The following is a 26,147-nucleotide window of genomic DNA, read 5'->3' as shown; positions in this document are numbered from 1 at the left end:
GTACAATCCCCTTCTAATGTGAGGATATGGAGCTTTAAGATGCCACACAGTGACGAAACAATTTCCAACGTATGGTGAGAGTCTGACAAAGTCTCTAACACTCACCAGGATTACCAATGACTGCCATTTATTTTATGGAGCAAAATCTTCCCTAAGAATTCCCAGGATTCAGAATGTTCCTTTTAATCATTTGCAATCTTCTGTCTTTTTGATCTAGTCCAAATAATATCTTGCAAGTATGGGACATGCTCCACTGGATGGTTTCATTGAACTGTACAATTCTGAATATCCATTTATCTTTTTAGAGTGTAACAACAATTCAAAACTATAATATTATACATTTACATAGTACCATTCATCACGAAAGGTCCCACAAAAGGTCTAACACAATCATTTTGCTTGCCACTGAAATGCAGCTGTTCAATAGTAAACAGCAACACCACACTATAGGTTACAGCAGAACAGAAAAGGAAGAGTACTATATGCAATTGTAGATACTGGAGAGACTTTAAGTAGGAAGAATAAAATTTTCCAAATTGGAATTTGGCCAGGACAATGGAGCTGACACCTCTCCTATTATTGAAAGCCCTATGGGATCTTCATTTAATGACTTCAAGTGGCCTGGGTCTCGGTTCTCTGTCCCACCAGAAAGATGACACTTCAGCAACACAGTGCCCCTTACTACTGCTTGGGAGGCATTGGTTCAGAGAAAATATATCCTACTGAAGACCTTGTACAACCCCCTGCAGTACCTGGATTTTCTTAGGTTTCCTGTGCAAGCCCTGACTAGGCCCAACAAATGAAAATATTTGTGCATAACAGGAAATGTAATTCCACCACCACATTAACTACAGACCATGCAAAATGCTGGTAACATTCTAACACGCAATACTGATTGTGAATAAATTAGCACTCAGGAAAAACAAATTAATTTGCCCTCTATGAATCTATTTTGTTAAATGCCCTAGAGAGCTCTTAAATTAATCTTGTTGTGTGCTCGCTGCATATGCCAGAAACAATTTTCAAGAGGATGTTCCAGACAGTGTAAAATACAACCACGTACTTTCCAAAGTCTGTGTTGTTTCATGGTCACCACGTTTATCTGTAAAGTTTACTTTTCTTCACTGTTGCAGGGAAACCATTTAGATCTTCTTGTTCTGTGACATCATGATCGGACTCCTCATGGAAATAGTCCTTCATGACACTATAGTACACCGGAACATTGTATTGGGTGGGGTTCTCAGTCCTTTTGTGTTCACATTTGCATAACTTTTTGAAGGCTGCTCTAAATTTCTGAGACATCAGGTTGTAAATGATTGGGTTGATGGCACTATTCAGGTAAATGCACATCCTACAGAAGAGGAGGAACCAGATGTTGAGGTAAGGAGGGTCCAGGAAGGAGTTCACCACCACCAATGTGCGATATGGCATCCACAGCAGGGCAAAGAGGATCACCACCACAGCCAACATCTTGGTCACCTGTTGAGTTGGGAGGGACAAAAAATAAATAGCTGATGTTACACCTCTTCCAACAGGACCTTACCACTTTTGAAACTGCAGAGGGCCAGCTCAGGGTCTGTGCATCACTTAAGTCCCATTTAAGGCTCCAAAATAAGGCTAAGTGGGGCACAGATCTTGGCAACCCCTCTGGAGGGGGCCAATTTCACTCCTGTGAGCACATTTTATATAAATAACACACTTACATAACCGGTCTCCCATCATCATTCAAGACACTTAAAACCCCATTGGGAACAATCATTCATTGGCTGGGAGATGAGCAGGATAGAAAGGACTGAAGAGGTCACAATTTCTGACCAAATGCAATTTTGAAAATTGCTTGTGACAACAAAAAAAATCAGGAGAAAACTATCCTGTATGTTAGGGCAGAATCCCAAGCAGCATTTGGTGCAGGAAGCATTAAAATTACTTCTCAGATATTTAAATGATTCTTTTGGAGTCTGTTGACTTGCCGCTCAATTGAAACATTTCAGAGGCAAGTGATTCTGCCTGTAACTGGTATTAGAGTACCCAGACTCCAGCATGAATTCCAGATCTGTTCCAAGAGCGATTTTTTTTGCACAGAGTAGCTAGTGAATATCTTTAAAATCTGAAGCATCTGCAAAGTTCTATATTGGCACATTAGGAAAAAGGACGTGATGAGACTTCAGAAATGAGCTGCGGTTCCTCTCTGCTGAACTCCAGAATTTTTTTAAAATGCATTTCTCTCACATTGATTTTCTACAATAACCCGAATCAGGCAGTTGCAAACAGCCATTTCTATGAGGGATTATATTCCTTTCAGCACATATTTATTGAATACACATGCTCTTCAGAATGCCTGAGGTATGCTAGTGGGAGTATGACATGCATATTAAGGGTGTAGGCACCCCTAAAAGCGCAAAAGGGGGTAGCTCAGTAATTATGCTTTTCTGCAAGAAGATAGATATTTTTGTCAAGGTCTGACCGCCTGGTTCTCTTGAAGTATAGTTTTCAGTTGGTTACAGGGTACCATACCCTCTAGAACGCTCTCGTGGGAGCTGAGAATAGTGACATGTCACATTGTAAAGCCTGGAACAAGAAAGGGATTACTACCAAGCCTGGAAGGCAGAGTACAGTACAGTGGTGACACAGGAACACGTCCCAGCATGAGATAGTGTGATAATTCTATGAGTTACTGTATCACAGCTAAAAACCCAACGGAACAGTTATTGTGTCTTACTCCTTCTGGGAAATACACATGAAGGATTGCAGTATGTGTGAAGTGACTCATATGTGACAGTTCTACCACGCAAATCCTTATTTACAAGGAACAGGATGGCTCGGGATAATAGAGTCATACAGATTTCTGGTTCCAATCTATCCCATCTAGCACCAAATGCCATGCAAATGGGTAATTTTTAGAAATATGCAGAAATAGGTTGGTAGTGACCAGCAGTCATTATAGTCTGATGGTTGGCTTGGTGCACCACAGGAAATCTATTGGGGTCCATCCAGTTCCAGTTATAACCAACTGTCATAACTGGTACCACTGTCTCAGCTAAAAGGATTAGGAATGACTGGGCCATGGAGATTGAACCATCTTCTGCTCAATAAAGGGTGTGTATTCATGTCAGTGCTGAGGCACATTTAGGGGGCAGTATGATGGAGTCCCACATTGCTGCAATCTGTGCTATCAGTGATCTAGGTTGGGAGAATTTTAGTCCCCAGAGCTATCAAACCAGTGCAGTAAAAGATAGGTTTCCTTACCAACCCCCGACATATGGTACTTACAATGCACTGCATCAGTGTGACTCTATACAGATGTTATATGTTAGTAATATAACATTCAACAAATCTGTTAAGGTCACTATAATTGAAAAACAGTTTTCTAAAATATTTTCTATTTACCACAGCTGGAGATGGAAGATGTATGAAGTCTTGAAGATGAGGGTGGGTTTTACACTATTCCAAGGGATGAAGAAGGTAACCTTGATGGTTAAGCTTTGCAGGTACCAACTGGGACGTTGTTACTGATAATGACAATGAAGGCAATGAACCTCATGCTAAAGATTTGTAATGGATACAAAAAAAATTATATATGAACATAAGAAATATTGTTATAGCAATTAACTGAGAGAAACTGCTCAACAGGATGGAGGCCAACACACCACCTGGAAAAGCAGTGGTCAGCACAGATAATCAGCCAGTTTTGTGCACAGAACAAAGTCAGTAGGGAGACACAGACTAGAAGGAGAGCTCTTCCTTTTAGGAAGAGAGAGGGCCAGATCCTCAGCTGGTGTAAAGTGGTGTTGCTCCAAGTAAATGGTGCTATGCCAAGGATCTGACCCAGAATGTCTAGCGATCATCTCTCTGTACATCTGTAAGGTCTGAACACTTCCCCCTGAGTCACTGCACATTTCCCTGCACATTTACCTTGTCAAGTTTGCAAAGAGGATTGCTTTTTGCTGTGTATTGTTACTGCTGAGATTTGATTCTGTATGAAAACTTGAACGTGTTCACCTTGGACAAAGCCGTACCAATCAACTGAAACCTACAGCAAGAGGCAAGTGCCTGTCTTAAGTGACTCTGAGTACAAATTCATTAGTTCACCTCTACTAAACTATTTATTTAGCTTGGTCTCCTGGGTGGTTAAAGCAGACTTGGACATATATTCATTTGGTCTAAGCAGGCTGTAAGCATCCCTGTCCTGTGTGAATGGGAACTCCATTAAGGATCTGGTTGTCCTCTGGGATAAGCAGAAAATTCAGTATTAGAGATTTGGGGCTTAGCCCAAAAACTGCTGAAATTAATGGGACACTTTTCATTGGCTTAGTGGGCTTTGGACTGAGCCTATGCAAGATAGCTGCCTGAGAGTGTGTCCCAGAAACCTTTGCTAGCCTAGGCAGACTCGGCTTTGAGCACAGACATTCCTTCCTAAGGTGATGAGTTATCAGATTCTGAATGGCATACAATAATCCCTTTCATTTACATAGTCCGAATATAAACTTTGGCATGTTTAGCTGAACTCTCTGGTAGACTTCACTTCCTGCTGGGGGACCAGAGCTTCATTTAAACCTCTAAGATGACTTTTTTTCTTTGATTATTTGTAATTCTCTTCTTTTTTGGATTGAAGCACCATCATGTTTGTGAAGGGTGACCTGTTCATTCACGAGTAACAGTACCGGCCACTAATAAAGAGGGAATGTCCCCAATATGATGGAAATTAACATCTGGTTACCAATGGTTTCTCAAGTAGTAGGAAATTAGGATGAAAATAACCACTGGTTCAGTTGCCTTTTTACCAGAACCCCCTACTCCTTTTTCAGCAGGTGCTTAAAAAAATGCTAGGAGTCCGAACTACTCATTCACTCTAGTTTTACCTGACTTAACATTCACAGCTTCAACTCATTCCCACAGTAACTGATTCCATGTCACAACAGCTCTGTGATCAAAAAACCTCTTCCTGATCTCCGACCTGAATCTACCCTTCCTCAATTTTTGGCCAAGTCCAGTAATTTTACCTTTGTCACATCACATAAAGCCAGTGCCGATTTAACCTTGAGAAGAATATTACCTTTACTAAATCACTTTTGGTGTCACTTTTCCCACACTCTGAACACACTGATCTGTCTTTCATCATAGGACACTGGATCCAGATCCCCTCCCCATCCCCCGAATAAGTCTGGCAGCAGTTCTGAAAGACGTTCTCTAAGATGTAAATGTCCTTAGTCAATTGGTAGTGGTCATGATCTCACAGATGGAGACCTAAGCAAAGCTGCATCTAATGGAATACATACCTCCTTTGACTGCAATACCATTTCCTTCAGGTCTCTCACAAGCCCACTTTCATTCCAGCATCACTGAGAATGACAAGGTCCTATGTCATAGCAGTGCATGACTGACAGGAATCTTTTGCTGTCATCTTCTCTTGGATACTCCAGGTCTCCCAACGCAATGACTTACCTCATGCTGACCTGGTGAAGAGTGGCTTCAGAACACAGTGAGTGACCATCCTTTCTTTCTGACTTTAATTAAATAACTGATGTACAGTAAGTACTGCATGTTGGGTAAGGTGGTTAAATGGGAAATCTAAATAGAATTGTTAAGCAAGAGAGAACTTATGAAGGTTAGGTATACAATTAATAATATGTCATGCCTAGCAAAGGTTATCAGAATGGTTTTAGTGACAAATGTCCTCAGTGACTTTGAGCATGTTTCATCCCAGATCTAACCATCTCCAGTTGCTAAAAATAATTCTATTCCATTGTGGACCAGACATTTGCTGTTGGAGATTCCGGTTACAACACCTGTCTAGTTTGGTGGATGTGCAGCTCTGCCTGGTACTGTGAGCCTGATTCCCCACTTCACTGACAGGCTGTGTCATTTGCACCAGTGCAAAGCGGGTCTCAGATGCTACCCTTCTGATCTGGTAGTATTTTGCAATGCCATTAGGTGACTATGAGGTGTAGGGTAACAGAGAACCATGTTGGTCTCCTGCCTATCCACACAGAAGCAAATAGTTACTTAGGCTGCTCCCTCACCTGTCCTCCTGAAAAAAAATTAGGCTACAAAGAATCACTACTTAATGATAATGGAGGGAGGAGGGCTGGGAGACACCAGTGAAATCGTCAGAGAGGATGTCAAAGTTACCCGCTTTTCCAGCCCAACAGGGGAAGCGAGAATCTCTTCCGATAGTGACTACAAAGTACAAGCCTGTAATAAATGGAGCCACTCTGCTAAGTACAAGAAGACATGCCAAAGGGAGAAGGGGCATCAGCACTCTAGAAGGATTTCTTGCCTTCTAAGGGCTCCTCACTGTATTTCAATGAAAAACCAGCCCAAACCTCTGTGTGGGGTGGGTGGGTGCGTACATGTGGGCCCGGGGGGCATGTTTTCTTAAAAGCAAGAAACTAAAGCATAAGCGGGGACATTATCCCCCTGGGGAGACAGCTGTTGGTATCTGCTAAAGGACACTGAGGAATCTCGGTATAAAAGCTGTTCCTTGTTACAGCCTCTTCCCCAGCAAAGGTGCTTGCCCTCCGCCCTGGAAGGAGAAGGGTGGGGAGTGAGATCAGCAGGGGTGTCTAGGGAGCTGGGCTAGCAGCAGCTTCAAAAGTCTTGCAAAATGATTATTGTGTCAGATCTCAGATAAAGTGGGAAGAGTGAGTCGGGGCAGACAGAGAGGGAGAGATCAAATAAAACGTCTGAGGAGTTAGGTCTTTTTTTATTCAACCGGCTCAGCTGAAATAATCTTTGGCTTCCAGACACTCCACAGGACATCCGGCTAAAGCCAAAGGCACTAAGCTTTGTGGATATAGGTTTCTGCCCAGGTGCCTTTCCCGCACAGATATTAGGCATTCGCTGGCATCTTGGTTTTTGTTTTATTGTTTCAAGAATAAGAGATGCTGGGCAATTAAAAGCTAAATCTGGGAGAGAGAGAGAAATGAACTGTTCAGGGCTTGTTTGCATGTCACCCTTCTGATCCCACCAGCTCATTCTTAATGATAGCTCATAGTGTAGGTTATAACTGCTCAACAGAAGAAATTCAGATGAAAGTCAGCTCCCTGCCTCTGAGGGGAAGAATCTCAGTTACAGAATCAGCTCCATGTCTGGGCTGGAGCCTGGACTCAAGGATCCCAGAGCTCAGGCTCCAGCCCAAGCCTGAATGCCTACACCACAATTAAACAGCCCCTTTGCCCGAGCCCCGTGAGCCCAAGTCAGCTGGCACGAGCCAGCCAGCCGCAGGTGTCTGATTCCAGTATAAACACCTCCCCGACACACTCTGTGGTTTATCTTACAGCAGCTTCCAGGTTTCATGCACGTTGCATTAGTGAAATAATTGAGCATGCAAAGCAATTTAAAAGTGTTGAGGGGAAATGTAAAGGATCTCAGAAATGGGAACAAATACTTATTCCTGTCTCCAAGTGCTCAACTTACTGACCCTGACCATAGGGCTAGAAGGGACCACAAGCGTCATCTTCTAGTGAAGTCCCCTGCCAGGTTGCAGGATTTGTTGTCTAACCATCCAAGACAGATAGCTCCAGCCTCCTTTTGAAGCCCTGCAGTGAAAGATCTTCCACAACTTCCCTAGGGATCTGTCCCACTGTCCTAATTTTCTTTTAGTTAGGAAGTTTTTCCTGAGATTTAATCTAAATCTGCTATGATGTAGTTTGAACCCATTGCCTCTTATCCTGCCCTGTGGCAAGAGAGAACAACTTTTCTCCATCCTTTTTTATGGCAGCCTCTCAAGTATTTGAAGACCACTATCATGTCCCCCCTTAATCTCTTTTCCAAACTAAACATACCCAGTTTCTCCAGCCTTTGCTCATATGGCTTGCATTCCATCCCTCTGATCATCTTTGTCAATCGCCTCTGGATCCTTTTCAATTTTTCTATATCTTTTCTATATACTGGTGACCAAAACTGGGCACAGTACTCCAGCTGACTAGAGTGGTACTATCACCTCCCATGACTTGCATGCTATGCCTCTGTTAATGCAACCTAGAATTGCATTTGTTTTTTTTGCAACAGCATCACATTGTTGCCTCATGTTGAGGTTGTGATCCACCGCAACTCGCAGATCCTTCTCAGCAGTGCTCTGCCAAAACAGTTGTCCCCCATTCTGTATTCGTGCATTTGGTTTTTCTTCCCTAAGTGTAGCACCTTACATTTGTATTGTTGAATCTCATTTTGTTGTCTTTAGGCCGGTTCTCCAGTTTATCAAGATCCCTCTGAATTTTAGCTCGATGCTCCACAGTGTTGGCAATCCCCACCCTCCCCCTAGCTTTATTTTATCTGCAAATCTGACCAGTATGATCTCTATTCCAACATCCAGGTTATTAATAAAGATGTTAAACAATGCCATACCCAGAGCGCATGGGGAACACCACTTGAGACCTCCCTCCAATCTGACATCATTCCATTAATAGTTACTCTTTGTTTGCAGTTGTTTAACCAATTATGTATCCATTTAATTGTAGCTCTGCAAAGCCCACATTTCTCTAGCTTACTTAACAGAATGCCATGTGAGACTGTGTCAAAAGCCTTGCTGAACTTCAGATATATTATGTCCACCACATTCTCCTCTATCCACCAAACCTGTTACCCTATCAAAGAAGGAAATCTAATTGGTTGGCATGATTTGTTCTTAGTAAATTCATGCTGGCTGCTAATGATTACGCCAGGGCATGGGACTGCCTGTGTGTGGAAAGCAGCTTTCTTCTCAAAAGTTTCGCTCAATAAATGCCTTCTGCATCTCTGTCTTCATCCCTGTTCCCCTGACAAGGTCACAAATGGAACCAACCCACAAGTCTCTCAATAAAGCACAAACCCGGCAAAGGGAAGTCTTTCAAAGCAGTTAAACAAGCACACAGGCCATAACAGCTAACTCTAACTTCGTGGAGCAATGACAGCTGTTTGCTATACTGAGCACAACCACCTCCATAAGCATCCCTTTCAAGACTGTGCCGTGGGAAGTGGGACGGAATGAGCTACACTGGAAATCTCTGGGACTGAAGTTAGTTTTAATCCACAGAATAACTTCTCTCTAAGACAAGGCCTTCATGATGAGAGTGGGACTTTGTGTTGCAGTGTGTTTTCAGGGAGGGCTTTCATCCTCCATCACTGTGAACGCATTTCCATTGGGTCTGAGTTCACCGCTCCCCCTATACAGAGCTTACTGGAGTTACAGTCCTCTCAGCTGATTTTAGTCATTTAGGAGATGGCTGCTGCTTTGCAATCCCACTCCGTATCCCCATCCCTGCTTCTTACATCTGGCCTCAGTGACTTCCTTAGGCTGTATGCTTTCTATCACCCCTTCCATCTGCTACAGTCTCACCTTAGGCAGCTGCTTCTGAGCCCCTGCTGCTGTTCTCCAGTTTCCACACCCTCTCACTTCCCCTTGGACACCTTCTCCCCTGCCTTATTTTTGTCCTACCATTCCAACACACCTTCAGCTCCGCTTCATGTGGTCGTCCCTCTAGCTTCTTAGTCCTGGTCACAGTGGTTTAAAGAACATCTCTGCTGCCCACTGGTGGTCATTTATTATCAGATAAAATCATGTTACATTTTAATTTATCTCTAAGCACATTGTTTCCAACATAAACCTTGCAAAATAGCCTCCCTTATGAAAGTCACACTAATCCCTGCTCTGTGTCTGTGGATTCCACACAGATCTTATGCAAATAAGCTTGTTCACACATTACATTTGAAAAACTAACCAATTGCACCACTTGAACCACTCAGACATGTGCAGCCTAAATTGGTGGTAACACATATCCTCCCTTGCCCCTCCCCTCCCAGGTTTCATAGATTTTAAAGCCAGAAGGGACCATTATGATCATTTTATCTGACCTCCTGGTTAAAGGTGGCCAGGGGATCTCACCCCATAGTTTCTGCATCAAGCCCAAAATTTCTGTATGAGCTACAACATCTCTTTCAGAAAGATATCCAGTCTTGATTTAAAGATTTCAAGTTTTCCTAAGTATGCTCCAAATGGTTTTTTAACCCCACTATTCATAATTCATAGTGTTAAAGGGCAGACAAGACCATTAGCTCACCTAGTATGACTGTCTGTACATCACAGGTCATTAAATTTCACCCCATAACTGCTGTATGGAGCCCAATAACTTGTTTGACTAATGCTTTACTTGTGTTTCGCGGGAGCATATCTCCCAGAAAAGCATCCAGTCCTGACTTGAAGACATCAAGAGATGGAGAATTCACCATTTCTTTTGCTAGTTTGTTCCAACGGTTAATCACTATCACTATTAAAAACTTATGCCTAATTTCTAATTTGATTTTTGTCTGGCTTTATCTTTAGGACCTGGTATTTTCTCCCTATGAAGATACTTATAGACTGTAATCAAGTCACTGCTCAATCTTCTTTTTGAAAGGGTAAACAAATTGAGCTCTTTAAGTCTTTCACTGTCAGACATTTTCTCCAGCCCTCAAATCATTTTTGTGGCTCTTTTCTGCACCCTCCCCACTTTTTCAACATCCTTTTTAAAATATGGACACCAGAACTGGATGCAGTATTCCAGGATCAGCCTCACCAGAGCCATACAGAGGTAAAATCATCTCCCTGCTTCTGTTCACTACCCTGCTGTTTGTGAATCCAAGGATCGCATGAGCACTCTTGGCCACAGCATCACACTGGAAGTTCATGCTATGTTGCTTATGCACTATCACCCCTAAGCCCTTCTCAGAGTCACTACTTCTAGCATACAGTCCCCCATTCTGTAGGTATGGCCTGCATTCCTTTGTCCTACACGTATAATGGCATTGGGCTATTTTAAAACACATTTTGTTTGAATGGGTCCAGGTTAACATGTGATCCAGATTACTCTGTATGATTGCCTTGACCTCCTCCTTTACTAGTATACATATCTTTGTGTCCTCTGAAAGTTTTAGAGCAGTGATTTTTTATTTACTGCCAGATCTCTGATGAAAAAGTGTACCTTATTTCTGGTTTGAATCTGTCTAGCTCCAATTTCCATCCACTGGACTGCTGCAAGATCAAATAGTTGGGGCATGTTGTATCTGCTCCTGTCTGTCATGGTAGTCACATAGGCCCTAATCCTGCCATATGAGTAGGCCCATAAATAGATAAATTCATGGAGGATAGGGCCATCAATGGCTATTGGCCAAGACAGGCAGGGATGGTGTCCCTAGCCTCTGCTGTTAGAAGCTGGGAGTGGGCAGCAGGGGATGGATCACTTGGTGATTGCCTGTTATGTTCATTCCCTCTGGGGCACCTGGCATTGGCTGCTGTCAGAAAACAGGATACTGGGCTAGATGGACCTTTGGTATGACCCAGTATGGCCATTCTTATGTTCTTTAATTCAAACATCCATGAGTGTTTGCAGGATCCAGGTCTTAGAAAGTAAACTCCTCAGAGCAGGGATCTGCCTTCTATTTGTTTCCTGTGAGATGCCCAGCATACCTGTGAACAGTAAGAGATAACAAATATAATAATATTTATTGCTATGTTAGCCCCACCTGAAGAAGCACATTTGTATTTGAAAATCTGCTGATTTCTAGCTGCCTCCCTTCTGTTTGTACCCACTTGGCAATTGTGCTTTTAAACAAGCTCCTGTACTGAAGCAGAGAAATCTCATCATTAGCATGTCTACTGTTTTTTTTAATCCTAGTATTTAGCATTTTAGATAAGATGCCTCTCCCATGTCTTTTATTATAATAGCAGCTTCTGGTGCTATTCAAACTTTCTGACACAAATGACAAGGTAGCTTTCTGAAAGCCACCAGGAATATTTTCTGTGACATTTTCAAAAAGCTGTCAGGGCTTCTGAATGGCAGAAGGCAAATAATCCACACCAACAACAAATGATTCATAAGCAAATGAGCCTTTCACAGGTTTTGAACCTGTATCACTTGTGAAGCAGCATTCTATGGTGCTATTCAAGAGACACAAGTTCCTAAAGCCATCTGGGTTGTCTTGTGGTTGGAAATTACCTGACATATCTCAGTGCTAGTGATTCAACCTATGCCATAGACAAGGGGCCTGGAGACTGGGTTCTTGAGGCTAAGCCAAGGCTAGATGCCATGTTATGCTAGTGCAGTCACTACTTGATGGCAGCACAATTATTAGGGATGGAACAGACCTGTTAGGTGGAGTCCATCTCCTTGCCATCAGCAAGATCAGCCTTTACTGCACTACCGTATGAGACAAATCCAGCCTCAGTTTGAAGAACTCCAGTAATGCAAGCTTCAGTAATGTTCCTTGGGAGAGTTTCCCACAGACCAATGCAACTACCTGTTCCTGCAGTCTAGCTTGCATTTTCTTTTATACCATTTCATGCCCCCATTTCTTGTTATTCCCTTGTTCCCCACCTCTCCCTCCCCCCAGCAGTTCCTTCCCCACTTTAAGAACAATTATCTTCAGACTCAGTCTAATCTGAACTCCTTCGTTAGCAGCCTGTTATGAGTTAAACATGAGGGAGGCTGCACCTGTAAGGTCAGGAGAAGGCACATAATTTCTTTTAAGGAAGTGCGCAATTAGAAGTCAGATTTGGAGGCTGGAGAGAAATTAAGAGAAACCTCCACAATAATATAAGCTCCTCGTAGCATATAGGAATAGGCTAATATTCTTTTAAGTGGTTTGAGGGCCTTCTTGTGGCCCTCATCAATGTCTGCTTTGAGAAGCCACCAGAACAGCACGGTGTTGAGACTTGCATGTTGTAACCATGGTTATTTTTACCTATCTTAGACATCTATCTGCCCCCACTACTGTAATATCCGAGCACCTCACAATCTAATGTATTTTAGCCTCACAACACCCCTTCGATGCAGCGCAGTGCTGTTATCCCCATTGTACAGATGGGAAAATGAGGCACAGAGAAGCTAAGTGACTTGCCCCAGCTCACACAGAAAGTCTGTGACAGAGCAGGAACTTGATCCTCAGTCTCCTAAGTTGTAGTCTAGGGCCCTAACCACTGGATCATTCTTCTCTCCACGTAGTTCCTTCATATTATGTTTTTTGTGTAAAGAGCAAGAGACACGAAAATATCCCTATTGCCTCAGCCAACTTTTCACCAAGCTCCGCATAGGTGCCTCGCCTCACTTTTCCCTCGTAGGAGGTTCTTCCCTTCGGTTCTTCCATTATCTTTGTTGCCCTTCTCTGGACCTTGTCCAGTTGCTGTCTTTTCCACAGTCAGATTCCTGAAACTCTCCAAGTGATTCCAAGGGTTGATCCTGATCATTGAAATCAGTGGGAATTTTGTCTCTGATTTTAATTAGAAGCAAGACTGAACTGCAAATGCAGCCTCACCAGCCCTGCTCAAAGAGGGACTGTTACAGTATTGCCAATGCCAATCGTTCAGAAATCACGTCAGGCCCTGAAATAGCATCAAGGTTAGTTTCAAAGTCATGAAATTTTAAAAAGTAATATATTTGGGGGGGAAGGGAGGTTATTTCCTTTCGGGTGTCTGAGCCTTGAGGATGCAGTTGTTTCACATTGTCAGACTTTTCTCCACAACCACGAGGGCTAGAAACTTACTTTTTTAGAAGCGTAAACTAAGATTCTCACATAATCACCTGATTGTAAGACCTGAGGCCTTATGAAAAACATCAAATATCACGAGACTTGCAACAAAATTGCAAGCATTGGCAGCACTGCTGTTACCCCTCTGTCACATAGTTTGATGCCTCTGCTTAGACAACACTATATGCACTGGCTTAGCAACCAGATCCCATTGCAGGGAACCAGCTATCACCCAGTGCTACACCTGGCTCTTCTTTAAGCTCCTCTCTTCCATCCACTACCTCTGTATTAGGGTTCTCCCAATTAATAGTTTGCATTTTTCCAAACAGAAGCCTAGTTATTAATTATTTATCCACTTCCCCAATTTGAGCTCTGCCTGTGTCTTCTCTCTGCTATATCTCAGGGTTTTATACTGCTGTCCTTCACCAAACTACCGGAGCTCCGCTAGGTGTTTGCAGCATCTTTTTGCTCAACATCACCTGCAAAAGTAATTCAGGTGCTCCTTACTCCTCCAGATCCCTTAGCAAGTAGTAAATAAAGCTGGCCCCAACAATGAACTAGATACCTTCATCTCCTCACAAGTAGATGGAGCATCATGAATCACCACCGTTTATGAATTATCTATTAGCTGTTCTTCAATCCAGTTCACAGAATTTGCATCTAGATCAAATTTATCCCATTAGTTTTCAGACGGCATTGTTAGATGCACTACTAAAGCCCAGATTTGTGATACTCAGAGCACTCTTTCTGTTTATTCCTTCCGCAGCTGCATCAAAATAGCTGTGACTTATCTGGCATGATTTTGGGGCGTAGATAATTTACTGCTAAGGATAACAGCACAAAACTAAATAGCTTCACAATGACTCTAGTGCAGGGGTCGGCAACCTTTCAGAAGTGCTGTGTCGAGTTGTGATAAGCGTCTGTCTCAAATCTGGACCTTAGCGTCCAAAATCTGGGGTGCTTACTAATGATTCCCGCAAGCTTGTACCAGCTTGGATCTTATCTTCGCTCCACAATAGGATTTTGGCTCGCTATCCAGCCGGGTTCCCCAAATATTCCTTGGGGGACCCCCTCTCTGCCTCCCCAATTCCTCTGGAAAGCCCACAGCCAAGAGATCTGAAGTCGTACCGCAAGGAATTATTCCCTCCTTCCCCCACATACTAGAGCACCGAGGGAATTGATGTATCTTCTTTCATCAAAAACGAAAATGTATCCTTTACCTCTCTCTACAAGAGACAGCCTCCAACATAGGGAAACAGAGCTAATCCTACTCTATTCCCTGTATAACTTGTTCCCGCCCTGGACAATAGGAAAGTCAACACAGAATGTAATGCTTCCCCCCCCCCCCCCGTCTTCCTTTGAGGGAGAACGGATTACCTTGGTAAGAATTTCTCTAACTCCATTGATAGAACTCCCACAAGTTTTAAAGAAAGAAACTTTATATAAAAAGAAAGAACTTACATATACTAAACAACTGCATTAAGAAATTCATACAGGGATAGGCTTATAAGAAAATAGGAATAAAACAGTCTGATTCCAAAAAATAGCCAATTTAAACCAGTCCAGCAATTACCACCCATGTAAATACAAAACGCAAACAGCATAACACCTAATTGTTTGGTTTCCTTGGTACTCACACTTGATAGTAGAATATTAGAAAGACAGATTGGAGTTAGCACAACTGCAATACTCAATCATAGCTGGGAAAAGACCCCGAGTTCCTTTCCCTCCCAGACTTTAAAAAAAATCCAGTTCTCTGATTGGTCCTCTGGTCAGGTGCTTGATTCCCCCCTGTCCACCCCTTACAGGTAAAAGAAAATTAACCCTTACCTATCTACTTATGACACGAGTCTTCTTTCATTCACTCTAATTTAAGGTTTTGCATGCCAGTAATACATTTTAACATCTCTAGAAGGTCTCTTTCTCTAAGTCTATAATATATAACTCAACTATATTGTATGTAAAGTAAATAAGGTTTTCAAAATGTTTAAGAAGCTTCATTTAAAATTAAATTAAAATGCAGAGCCCTCAGGACCAGTGGCCAGGACCCAGGCAGTGTGAGTGCCACTGAAAATCAGCTTGCGTGCCACCTTTGGCACCCATGCCATTGGTTGCCTACCCCTGCTCTAGTGGGTAAAGGACAGGGAGTTGAACTCCTGAGTTCTATTCCTGGCTCTTTCTTTCACTCGGTATGCGAAACTGGGCAGGCCATTTAAGCTTCTCTGTGATTCAAATTAGCCATATATAAAATGGGTGTGATGATCCTTTCATACATCATATGGGTTTGAGACACTTATTTCAAGTAGGTGTAGAGCACTTTGAGATCTTTGGATAAGGAGAATAAAAATAGGTGGGAAGAAGGCAGTGGAATTTTGATCCCTTTATTTTTATAGAAGAAAAATGGTACTTGAAAACATATGCTGCGATTCAAAGAAAAGCTGACTGCCCATTTAGTTTCACCTCATATCACCTGTCTCAATACCAGTAAGTACAACGTGAAACACATACTAAGCAGAACTTACATTCAAATTACACAGCAGCCTGTTCCCTAGTACCCCCCAAAGATTATTGCCTTCCAGACACGAGACTGATTACTTTGTTTCTGCTATAGGGACCTGATCCTCTTCCCATTGAAGCTAATGATGAAACTCCCGTTCATTTCAGTGGTGCAGGATCAGGACCTAAGTGAATTAGGGATATAAACACACATGCTTCTGGGCATAAGCAAAACTAACTAGTGGAGGTTAAGAAGAAACTTCCCCTGGGAGGAAGTTATTCCATGACTGTCTACAGTTTGGCTTCTTGCACTTCCTTCTTTAGCTTGGGTGTCAACAACGGTTGAAGTTATGATATTGGACTAGGTGGACCACTGTCTGATCCAGTAGGGCCTTTCCTATGTATATTCCTATGAAGTGGGAAGTTGCATATCAATTAAGCCCACAGGCATAATTTCTTATCCTACTGACTGAACTCGAAATGGTGATGAGTATCTACGCTAGAGACTCTTTTTCTGGACCTCAAAATTTGAGTTCAGGTTTGGTGCACATAAGTCTCCAGAAATGTGTGCACTTCTCAGTACTCTCTGTACCATGTGGGTCTGCAGACCTGGGTTGGCAATCTTGGGTGAAAAAGATTTTGCATGAGATTTGAGGGCACTTCTGTCCACACATGAAACTACTGTGAGAATAGCCTTGCCTTGGATAATTCTGACCCTATCTGGGAAGCAGAAAAAACAAAAATATCACCTTAAAACCTTAATGATTCCATTTGAGTTTAGTCCTAAAAATCAGTGAAGGTTTCTTCAGAGAAATTGGGCTCACTTACCCTACATTGAAGTGCAGCCACTTTTGGGGTGGAAACAGCAATTGTTAAACGGTGCACAACAATATAAATGTTTGGATCAGGAAGTGAAGAAGAATTCTGGATCCAGCTGAAATTGCCTGGGCAATGCAGAGTGTGGAAACTCAGCCATGACAGTCAGATTAGCACCCTTATTCTGATGAAAGGGGATCTTTAAGGACCATAAACTTTGGTTTTATGTCTCACCTTTAAGACTGTGGTTACTAATACATTTCTGAAGCAGGCATTAATGAGTCTGTGGTGCTTAACTAGATGTCTTGTCAGACAGTTGTTTGATAACTGAGCTAATAGTGTAGCTAGCCTGCTTCCTCTCCATCAGTGTCTCTTTAAACAGATCCCTTTCAAACGCTGTTTGTCTGGACTCAGCAGGACGCATCTAACAAAGTGCATCAGGAATCCATATGAAATACAATGTTCTGCAAGCCATGGCATAAGAAAATGTTTCCAGACACAGAGCCTTCTGCATATATCTGTTCTCTCTCTTTTTCCATGATAAACAGAACCATCTGTGAGAAAATGGCACAGAAAACATTCTGAGGTTGATTGTATCCTTTACACAAACGAGCATCTGGAAATAAATTATCAGAAAATCTGCATCCTTTCTCACTCTTGAGATGTGCCCTTATGCAATGCACGACAGAGAGACCTTAGCAGAACAATCAGAGCCAGCTGTGTTATATATTCTTGCCTGTACCAAACTTTCAGATACAGAAAAGGCATTTCCACTGACTCCCCATGAATGTTTTTCACACTTATAGGGCTTCTCAGTAGTCTCTTCCATAAGGAAGGCTTTGCCACTGGGGCACCTGTAGATCATTAGCTTTACAGTTTACTTACAAACCTCACTTCTTCAAGGGACTGGAGTAGGCCATGGAACTCTCTAATTGTTGTACTAACTCTTCTTAATTATAAGATCACAACCTAGGCTGGTGTGATGGCAGGAACTCCTAGTCAATGTGATATAGAGCACATAAGTATTTGGGGTTCAGATCTATTGAACATAGTTCACATACAGAAGCTTGAAATGGGGGTCTCTGGCATGTCTTCCCAGTCAGTATTTTTCCTCTAAGGTATTTTAGGTGTTATTTATAGCATCACAGAAATATAGGGCTGGAAGGGACTTTAAGAGTTCAGCCCCCTGTCCTCAGGCAGGACCAAGGAAACTTAGACCATCCCTGGCAGGTGTTTGTCCAACCTATTCTTAAAAGCTTCCAATGATGGAGATTCCACAACCTAGATAGGAAGTTTTTTCCTAATATTTAACCTAAATCTCCCTTGCTGCAGATTAAGCCCATTACTTCTGTCCTATCTTCAGTGGACATGGAGAAGAATTGATCACAGTCCTCTTTATAACAGCCATTAACAAATTTGAAGACTTTTACGATGTCCCCACTCGGCCTTCTTTTCTCAAGACCAAACATGCCCAGCTTTTTTAACGTTTCCTCAGAGATCAGGTTTTCTAAACCTTTTATCATTTTTGTTGCTTTCCTTTGAACTATATACAGTATGTCCCATCTTTCCTAAAGCGTGGCACCCAGAATTGGACACCGTACTCCAGCAGAGGCCTCACCAGTATTGAGCAGAGCAGAACAATTATCTCCTGTGTCTTATATACGACATTCCTGTTAGTACACCCCAGAATTACATTAGCCTTTTTTACATTGCATCATACTCTGGACTCATATTCAATTTGTGAACCACTATAACTCACATATCCTTTTCAGCAGCACTACCAGCTAGCCAATTGTTCCCCATTTTATAGCTGAGATTCAATTTTTTTTTCCTTCCTAAGTGTCGTACTTTGCATTTGTCTTTTTTGAATTTCATCTTGTTGATTTCGGACAATTCTCTAATTTGTCAAGGTTGTTTTGAACGCTAATCCTGTCTTCCAAAATGCTTGCAACTCCTCCCAGCTTGGTCTCATCACAAATTTTAAAAGCATACTCTCCACTCCATTATCCAAGTCATTAATAAAAATATTGAATAGTATCGCATCTAGGACAGACCCTTGTGTGACCCCACTTGATATGTCCTCCCAGTTGGACTGTGAACCATTAATAACTTCTCTTTGAGAATGGTCTTTCAGCCAGTTGTACACCTGCGTTATCGGACTATAACCCTGTCAGGGTTCCCTCCCCACTCTGAACTCTAGAGTACAGACATGGGGACCTACATGAAAGACCCTCTAAGCTTATTTCTACCAGCTTAGGTTAAAAACTCCCCAAGGCACAAATCCTTCCTTGTACCTTGGATTAGGTAACGCTGCCACCACCAAGTGATTTAAACAAACATTTAGGGAGGGCCACTTGGAGCCCTACCTTCCCCAAATATCCCCTCAAGCCTCTACACCCTTTTTCCTAGGCAGGCTTGAGAATAATCCCCCAATTGGTACAGGTGAACACAGACCCAAACCCTTGGATCTTAAAACAATGAAAAAATCAAACAGGTTCTTAAAAGAAGAATTTTAATTAAAGAAAAAAGGTGGAAGGAGTACCTCTGTAAGATTAGAATGGAAGATAATCTCCCAGGCAATCGGATTCAAAATACAGAGGGTTTCCCTCTGGACAAAACTTTAAAGTTACAAAAGGAAAACCAGGAATACCCTCCCTCTTAGCACAGAGAAAATTCACAAGCCAAAATAAAAGTAAATCTAACACATTTCCTTGCTAAATACTTACTAACCCTATAGGAGTTGGATTGCTTGCTTCTTTGAACTTGCTCTGGCCAAAGCCCCATGGAACAGACAGAAAAAAAGCCTACCCCTCTTCTCACCCCCCCCATTTGAAAGTACCTTGTCTCCTTATTGGTCCTTTGGGTCAGGTGCCAGCCAGGTACTTGAGTTTCTTAACCTTTTACAGGTAAGAGGATTTGGTGCCCCTGGCCAGGAGAGATTTTATAGCATTGTATACAGGAAGATTGTTACCCTTCCCTTTATATTTATGACAAACCTACACCACATTTCCCTAGTTTGCTTCTGAAAATGTCCTGTGGGACTGCATCAAAAGCCTTACTAAAAACAAGGCATATCATGTCTACAGCTTCTCCCCATCCACTTGCCAGTAACCTTTACAATAGATGGTAAGATCTTTAGGGAAAGGGCTGTCATTTATGATCCTTGTACATCACCTAGCGCAGTAGGGTTCTAATGGGATTAGGGCCTCTAGATGCTACTGCAATATAAATGTTAATAATAATAATATGCATGTTAGCTCATTGTCTGAAGTCCTCCAAAGCCCATTCTAATGGTTCCAAATATTATGCTGGATGCAATCAACATGCTAATAATCCTGTCGTCCTCATTGAGAGAGGCTCCCAATAGTATGTGTGCATTACATTGATTTACTGTCTGCCAGGTAAATGATTCACACCCCCTGGAGACTCTTGCATGCATCCAAAAAGAAAAGGCAAAGAAAAGCTGGAGGATAATACCACAAAACAATATTTAGCTCACTGACTCTGGCCTGATAAACTCATCTGTCTCTGTCTCCATCTCCTCTTCGCCACTCTCTGTGAACTGTAATAAATGTATTAAGCTCTAAGCAATTTGCTGTTAAAAACTGGATGGCTCTGAGCTAAATATTAATGCAAAGGTTTTCTACTACAGATACTCATTGCATAATGGAAGAATCTAATGAGGGGAAAGTAGTGGGAGCAAGAAGCATGACTACATTTAAGACAAAGTTTGGCATTGGTATAAATGACTTGGATATTCCATTTGAGAACTTTTCATTCTGCTTGACTTCTGTGGAGCTGCTCTCAATTTACAGCATAAGAAGTGGGAGGAGAAGCGAGACCCTACAGTTCTCTCCAGCCTTGATTTTAACATAGGACAATGGCCCCTGTCAAATTTAACAAGACAATGACTGAAAAGTTAGAAGAAAAAAAGTAAGTTTTCAAATTCTTTCACAGCTGTAATTTTCTGAAAATGGAACTAGAGTCAGCAAAGGAAGAGAGACATGTTCAGCTGCAGCTGCTAATGAAATGCAGAGAGATGCACACACTTATGGTGTGTGTCCCTCTCAGGCACACACTGCTCATCTTATTATCTCCTTCCCACATCTTATCATCTTCTTGCTGATGTCCCCCTAATATGGTGCAGATCTCATGTATTCTCCCGCTTGGTCCTTCCCAACTGCATTTTGTTGGGTTTCCCCTATAGCTGCAGTTATCCTACTGCCTCCAATGCTTACCCCGGCTCCTCTGATAGTGGTTTCTTCCAGGGAGGCAAAGAAGGAGGAAACACCTTTAAAGTGATCTTTGCACTATGCAGTAAACCTGAACACAATGTTCTGGCTGTCAGTCACAGGGCAGTGAAGCCCCAGCTGCATTTGGAAGGTACCTTCTTGCTCACTCTCTCCCAGGAGCCCATCCCTCTCTGGAGACAGAGAGACCAATATTTCCAAAATTTATTTCCCACCATAAACTTTCTGGGGTCCCACCAGTTTGGCTCACTTGATAGTTCATGCAGCTTTATAATTCAGATGTGGAGTCAGTGCAATCTAGACAGGGCTAGGAACCAGGAGATGCATGTTCTTTTCCTGCTTCTGCCACTAACTTGCCATGTGACCTTAGGTCCTACTCTTCATCTCTCTGTGCCTCTGTTTCTTCATTTGTGTCAGGGGATAAAGATACTGATCCACCTTTTTAAAATGTTTTAAGAGCTACTGGTGGAAATATATTATTATTAATAATTAATATTACTTGTTAATAATAATAGGGAGAGGAATAGCTCAGTGGTTTGAGCACTGGCCTGCTAAACCCAGGGTTATGAGTTCAATCCTTGAGGGGCCCATTTAGGGATCTGGGGCAAAAAAAATAGTTGGGGATTGGTCCTGCTTTGAGCAGGGGGTTGGACTAGATGACCTCCAAAGGTCCCTTCCAACCCTGATATTCTATGATTATATTATTGCTCACATCTCAGCCTCATCTAAGGACCCTCAGGCAGCAGCAGATCAGAAAGGCCATAAGAAACCTGAGGCAAACCAGAGAGCCCTTGCATGTTGAGAAGTCCCAGAATGTTATGGGTTGTGCCTCTTTACAAACAATACATTCTGGTGTGACCAAAAGGAGACAGTGTGATCCTATGATAAGTCTGCTCGTCTGCAGGAGCGGAATCAACAGGTCTCCACCGGGCCGACAGAGTCAACAATTGTTGCTGAAGAGAGCTGAAAAGTGTTATATGGTGCTGTGCAAAGCTCCACAAAAGACAAGGCAATTGTGCTGAAGAGCAGCCTACTTCAGGCAATGATGGACATCAGGCGGGGGAGGCACCCCATAAAGGGGCAACTTGTGTAGCAATTGTTCTTTGAAGAACTTTTTCTGGACTCTCCAACCACCAGAATACAGTTCCAATGTGGCTGGATGCCTTACAAACCAAGAGCCATATCCTAAACTATCAAAGGCAGCGTAGTCTAGAGGAAAAAGCATGGGGCTGGGAGCCAGGAACTCCTGTGTTACAATCCTACATCTACCACTGACTGGCTTTAGGTAATTTCAAAATGAGGTGTGTGTATTTGTGGATGTCCTCTGAGTGTGTGATTATGGTAAGTTTGTGCGGATGATGGTTAGATGTCTAAGTGCCCATTAGAATAGGCTATGAGCAAGGGGAGAGTTTCTGTGATTTTAATCAGGAAAGTAGGGGTGAAATCTTGGCTCCAGAGAAGTCAAAAAGGGTTTTAGCCTGGGTGTGTAAAAGCACATGCACAGTTCTAAAAACTCTTAAACACTGAGCTGGCATGAAATGTTGATCATATTCCTCTTACTGACAAGGGTGCTGGGAAGACTAGTTAATGTCAGAGCAGGGCTTTGAAGATACAATAGGCTGTCTGCAGCATGCCAAGTTGTATACCTTCCCTCGCCACACACACAGCACTAAAACTGGTTGAAAAAGAAAGGGGACACCATGGAAAAAAGGGGACCCCAAAAGAGAGTTCCATTTCCCAATCAGCCTTTACACAGCACTTATCAGTATCAGTCCATCCATGCCTCAGGAGTATACGACCCTTACCATTTGTAGACTCTAAGGGCCAAAGTCAGCCCTGGTTTAAACCCTTAAAGTCAAGGGAGTTGCACCCACTTACACCAGGCTAGAACTGGCCTTGCAAACTGCAGTCTCCAAATCCACATCTGAATCCTCTGCCTGTCCATTTCTGTTGTAAATTATCGAGCATAATCCCAAAGAGCCTCATTTGCTTATTATTTACACATCTAAACCAATCCAGTTCCTTTATTTCAAATGCTAACACTGGGATAGGCAACCTCTGGCACACAAGCTGATTTTCAGTGGCACTCACACTGCCCAGGTCCTGGCCATCAGTGCAGGGGGCTCTGCATTTTAATTTAATTTTGAATGAAGCTTCTTAAACATTTTAAAAACCTTATTTACTTTACATACAGCAATAGTTTAGTTATACATTATAGACTTATAGAAAGATCTTCTAAAAACGTTAAAATGTATTACTGGCATGCGAAATCTTAAATTAGAGTGAATAAGTGGAGACTCAGCACACCACTTCTGAAAGGTTGCCGACCTCTGTCTAAAATTTCACCCTGTTAATTTACAAGGATTCAGTACATGATCTAAACCTTTCCATGGGAAGAGAAAAGATCAAAAGTTAAAGGAGAGAGACTAGAAACAAACCAACACACACGTACAGATTAAGAAATCCAGGTACAGGGCTCTATTCTATTGCACCTGGTATTTCAAAATTGTCTCCTCACTGAGATGTAGTGACTCACTCCCTGCTTGTATTTGCTGAGCAGCTCTAGAAATGGCACCTGTTCCAATCCAGTCCTGCCTCCCTGCACCATGGAAAAATTGACTAAATACACAATAAAGTAAAAGTGCAAGTGCAAAAGGAGAGGTCCCACATCCGGACACTGTGACTGTCCGCTAAGGGAAGAAGGATAATAAGGTTTTAGATAGTTATTGTCCAGCTAAAGTGTGGGTTAGGCAGAGAATGAAAGCACATCCAGACAGAATGGTGAATGCTAACAGGAACGAGCCAGACAAACAGGGACTAACCAGCAAAGAAAAGAGAAACGTCTCCCCCTGCTGGAGGACAGCTCCTCTTTTTACCCAAGGAGAGTTTGCTCCCCAGAATTAATTCATATGCTATTGGCTCAGAAAGGAGTTCAGAGGGAAGGGATGGGAGTTTTTGGGTAATGGAGCTCCTGTCTGAGGTGTGTCCCATCAGATCACCTCTTCCTTGGCAATTTTAAACTGGAAGCGTTAATTAATCATGTTTCCAGTTTGGGAACGAAGCTCAGGTCGCATTACAGCAATCGAACACCTTTCTAATCATGGAATGAATTAGGAGCTAGTCTGCAACAATAACCGCCTCTAACCAGGACTGCTCCATTCCTGCAGAATGCTTCCCTTTCTTATGGTGCTTGTAGCACCAGGCAATCGCTTCTCCGCTGAGACAGGGACTGTGGGAAACCAATGCTCCTGTGTAGTCAGGGGACTTTTAAAAGAACTCAGCCTTTTATCAGCTTTTATGCCTTTTCTCCTCTTACCCCTGACGATTTCATTACACAGAGAAGGGAAAGAAAACCCGGAAATAGCAATGAAGGCAACAGCACTATTCCTCTGCTCAGCCCCATTCCCCCCATACAACCTCACTATCTGCTGTGAGGGGGTCGATCACTCCTTTAAATCCAAGAAGCTTTAGACTCTGTTGGGAAGCCTGCCAACTTTGGGGGTGTTCCAGGAGAAAAGGATCCCTAAGAATCAGGAGTAATTGAATAGATGGCGTTCCAGGGCCCCTGTCAAGTCAGGGATCAGAGTCGCACTTCTAAGAGAGCAACAAAGAGTCCTGTGGTACCTTAAAGACTAACAGATGTATTGGAGCATAAGCTTTCGTGGGTGAATACCCACTTCGTTAGACACAAGTGGGTATTCACCCACGAAAGCTTACGCTCCAATACATCTGTCAGTCTTTAAGGTGCCACAGGACTCATAGTCTGGATCTGTAAAAAGCAAGAAACACACTACCCCTCTGATACTTCTAAGATATTTTGCCCCACAGAGAAGGCCTTTGCTGCCAACCCCCAGAGTAAGGCAACTCCACAGGCTTGTCTGTTTAGAGAGATGACGACTTTCTAAGCAGCCATCAGATGGGTTCCTTTAATGCATCCTGACCATAATGGGGGACCAGGGGTAATGCACTAACTCACCTATCTCCATTCCAGGATGGATATCCATGCCAACCATCTATAAACACCAAGAAAAAAATGCCACTCAGACCAATTCCCAGAGTCTTTCTTTATAACGCGTGAGAGACAGAAAGTGAACATTTCTTTAGAAACACAGGAATGCTGCTTTTCTCATACCTCCAGTCCCTGCCCCACCCCACCTGTCTCATGCCCCCCATCCTCCCAATGCCACCCCCTCTCAGGTGCAGCAGGAGGGGGGCAGCAGACTGGCTTTCAGGCTGTACCTGTTTCCTGGAGCTCAGAGCCCCCTTGTTGCCCTGGCAGGAGAGCTTCATGGAGCTGGAGTTGGGTGGCTTGCCCTGGTGCATGGAGCTGAGTCTGCCGGGGTTCTGGGGGGCGGCAGGCAGGGGGCTCATGAAGAGGATGCGGGCAATGAGGCCGTACAGGACAGTGGCCAGCCCCAGCGGGATGACATAGAAGATGGTGAAGTCTAGGAAATAGATGGGCAGGTATAGGTTCCTAGAGACCCTGTAGCCACAGCTGACCTGTGCCCCGTCTGAGAAGGTAGCCTGGGTAGTATCCACCAGGAAGAACCACATCATGCAGTAGAGGGAGGTGAAGAGCCAGACGCAAGCAATGATGCGCTTGGCTCGGGCCACGGTGCACAGCAGCTGCGCTTTGATGGAGTGGCAGATGGCGATGTAGCGCTCCACCGTGAAGGCGGTGATGGAACACGCTGAGATGTTGATGCCCAGGTACTGCAGGTAGGTGATGCACAGGCAGCCAGCATAGCCGTACACCCACGAGGCCACCACCTCCGATATGTTGGGTAGCCCCGCCGCCAGCAGCACGATCAGGTCCGCCACGGCCAGGCTCACCAAGTAGCAGTTGGTGGGGGTCACCATGTGCTTGGTGTGCAGCACCACCAGTACCACCATGATGTTCCCTGCAATGCCCACCCCGCAGATCAGCAGCACCAGCAGGATGGTCACCACCTGCAGCTCCATGGGGTGTTGGGGCATCTTCCCTAGTGTCTGGTTGATGCTGCTGTTGCCCAGAGGGGGTCCAAAGGCCAGGGTCTCATTCTCCATGGGGCCTTGCTTGGAAGATCTCCAGCTGATCCCACAGGCTCCTCAGATGCTCTCACCAGC

The 26,147-nt window shown here is 43.3% G+C and overlaps 2 protein-coding genes across 2 annotated transcripts in view; one reads left to right on the top strand and one right to left on the bottom strand.

The window, feature by feature from the left end:
* Positions 1 to 26,147, top strand: part of EYA2 (EYA transcriptional coactivator and phosphatase 2) — a 585,490-nt gene that overhangs the window by 93,142 nt on the left and 466,201 nt on the right. The window lies entirely within an intron of this gene.
* LOC116817379 (thyrotropin-releasing hormone receptor-like) lies at positions 392 to 26,147 on the bottom strand. The gene is made up of 2 exons (XM_032767421.2): positions 25,281 to 26,147; positions 392 to 1,479 (listed from the first exon to the last, which is right to left on the bottom strand). The coding sequence occupies exons 1-2, from the start codon at positions 26,085 to 26,087 to the stop codon at positions 1,099 to 1,101; spliced, it is 1,188 nt and encodes a 395-aa protein (XP_032623312.1). The 5' UTR covers positions 26,088 to 26,147; the 3' UTR covers positions 392 to 1,098.

Source organism: Chelonoidis abingdonii, chromosome 14, assembly GCF_003597395.2.
Source record: "Chelonoidis abingdonii isolate Lonesome George chromosome 14, CheloAbing_2.0, whole genome shotgun sequence".
Lineage (NCBI taxonomy): Eukaryota > Metazoa > Chordata > Testudines > Testudinidae > Chelonoidis > Chelonoidis abingdonii.
This window is presented reverse-complemented; position numbering and strand designations above follow the sequence as displayed.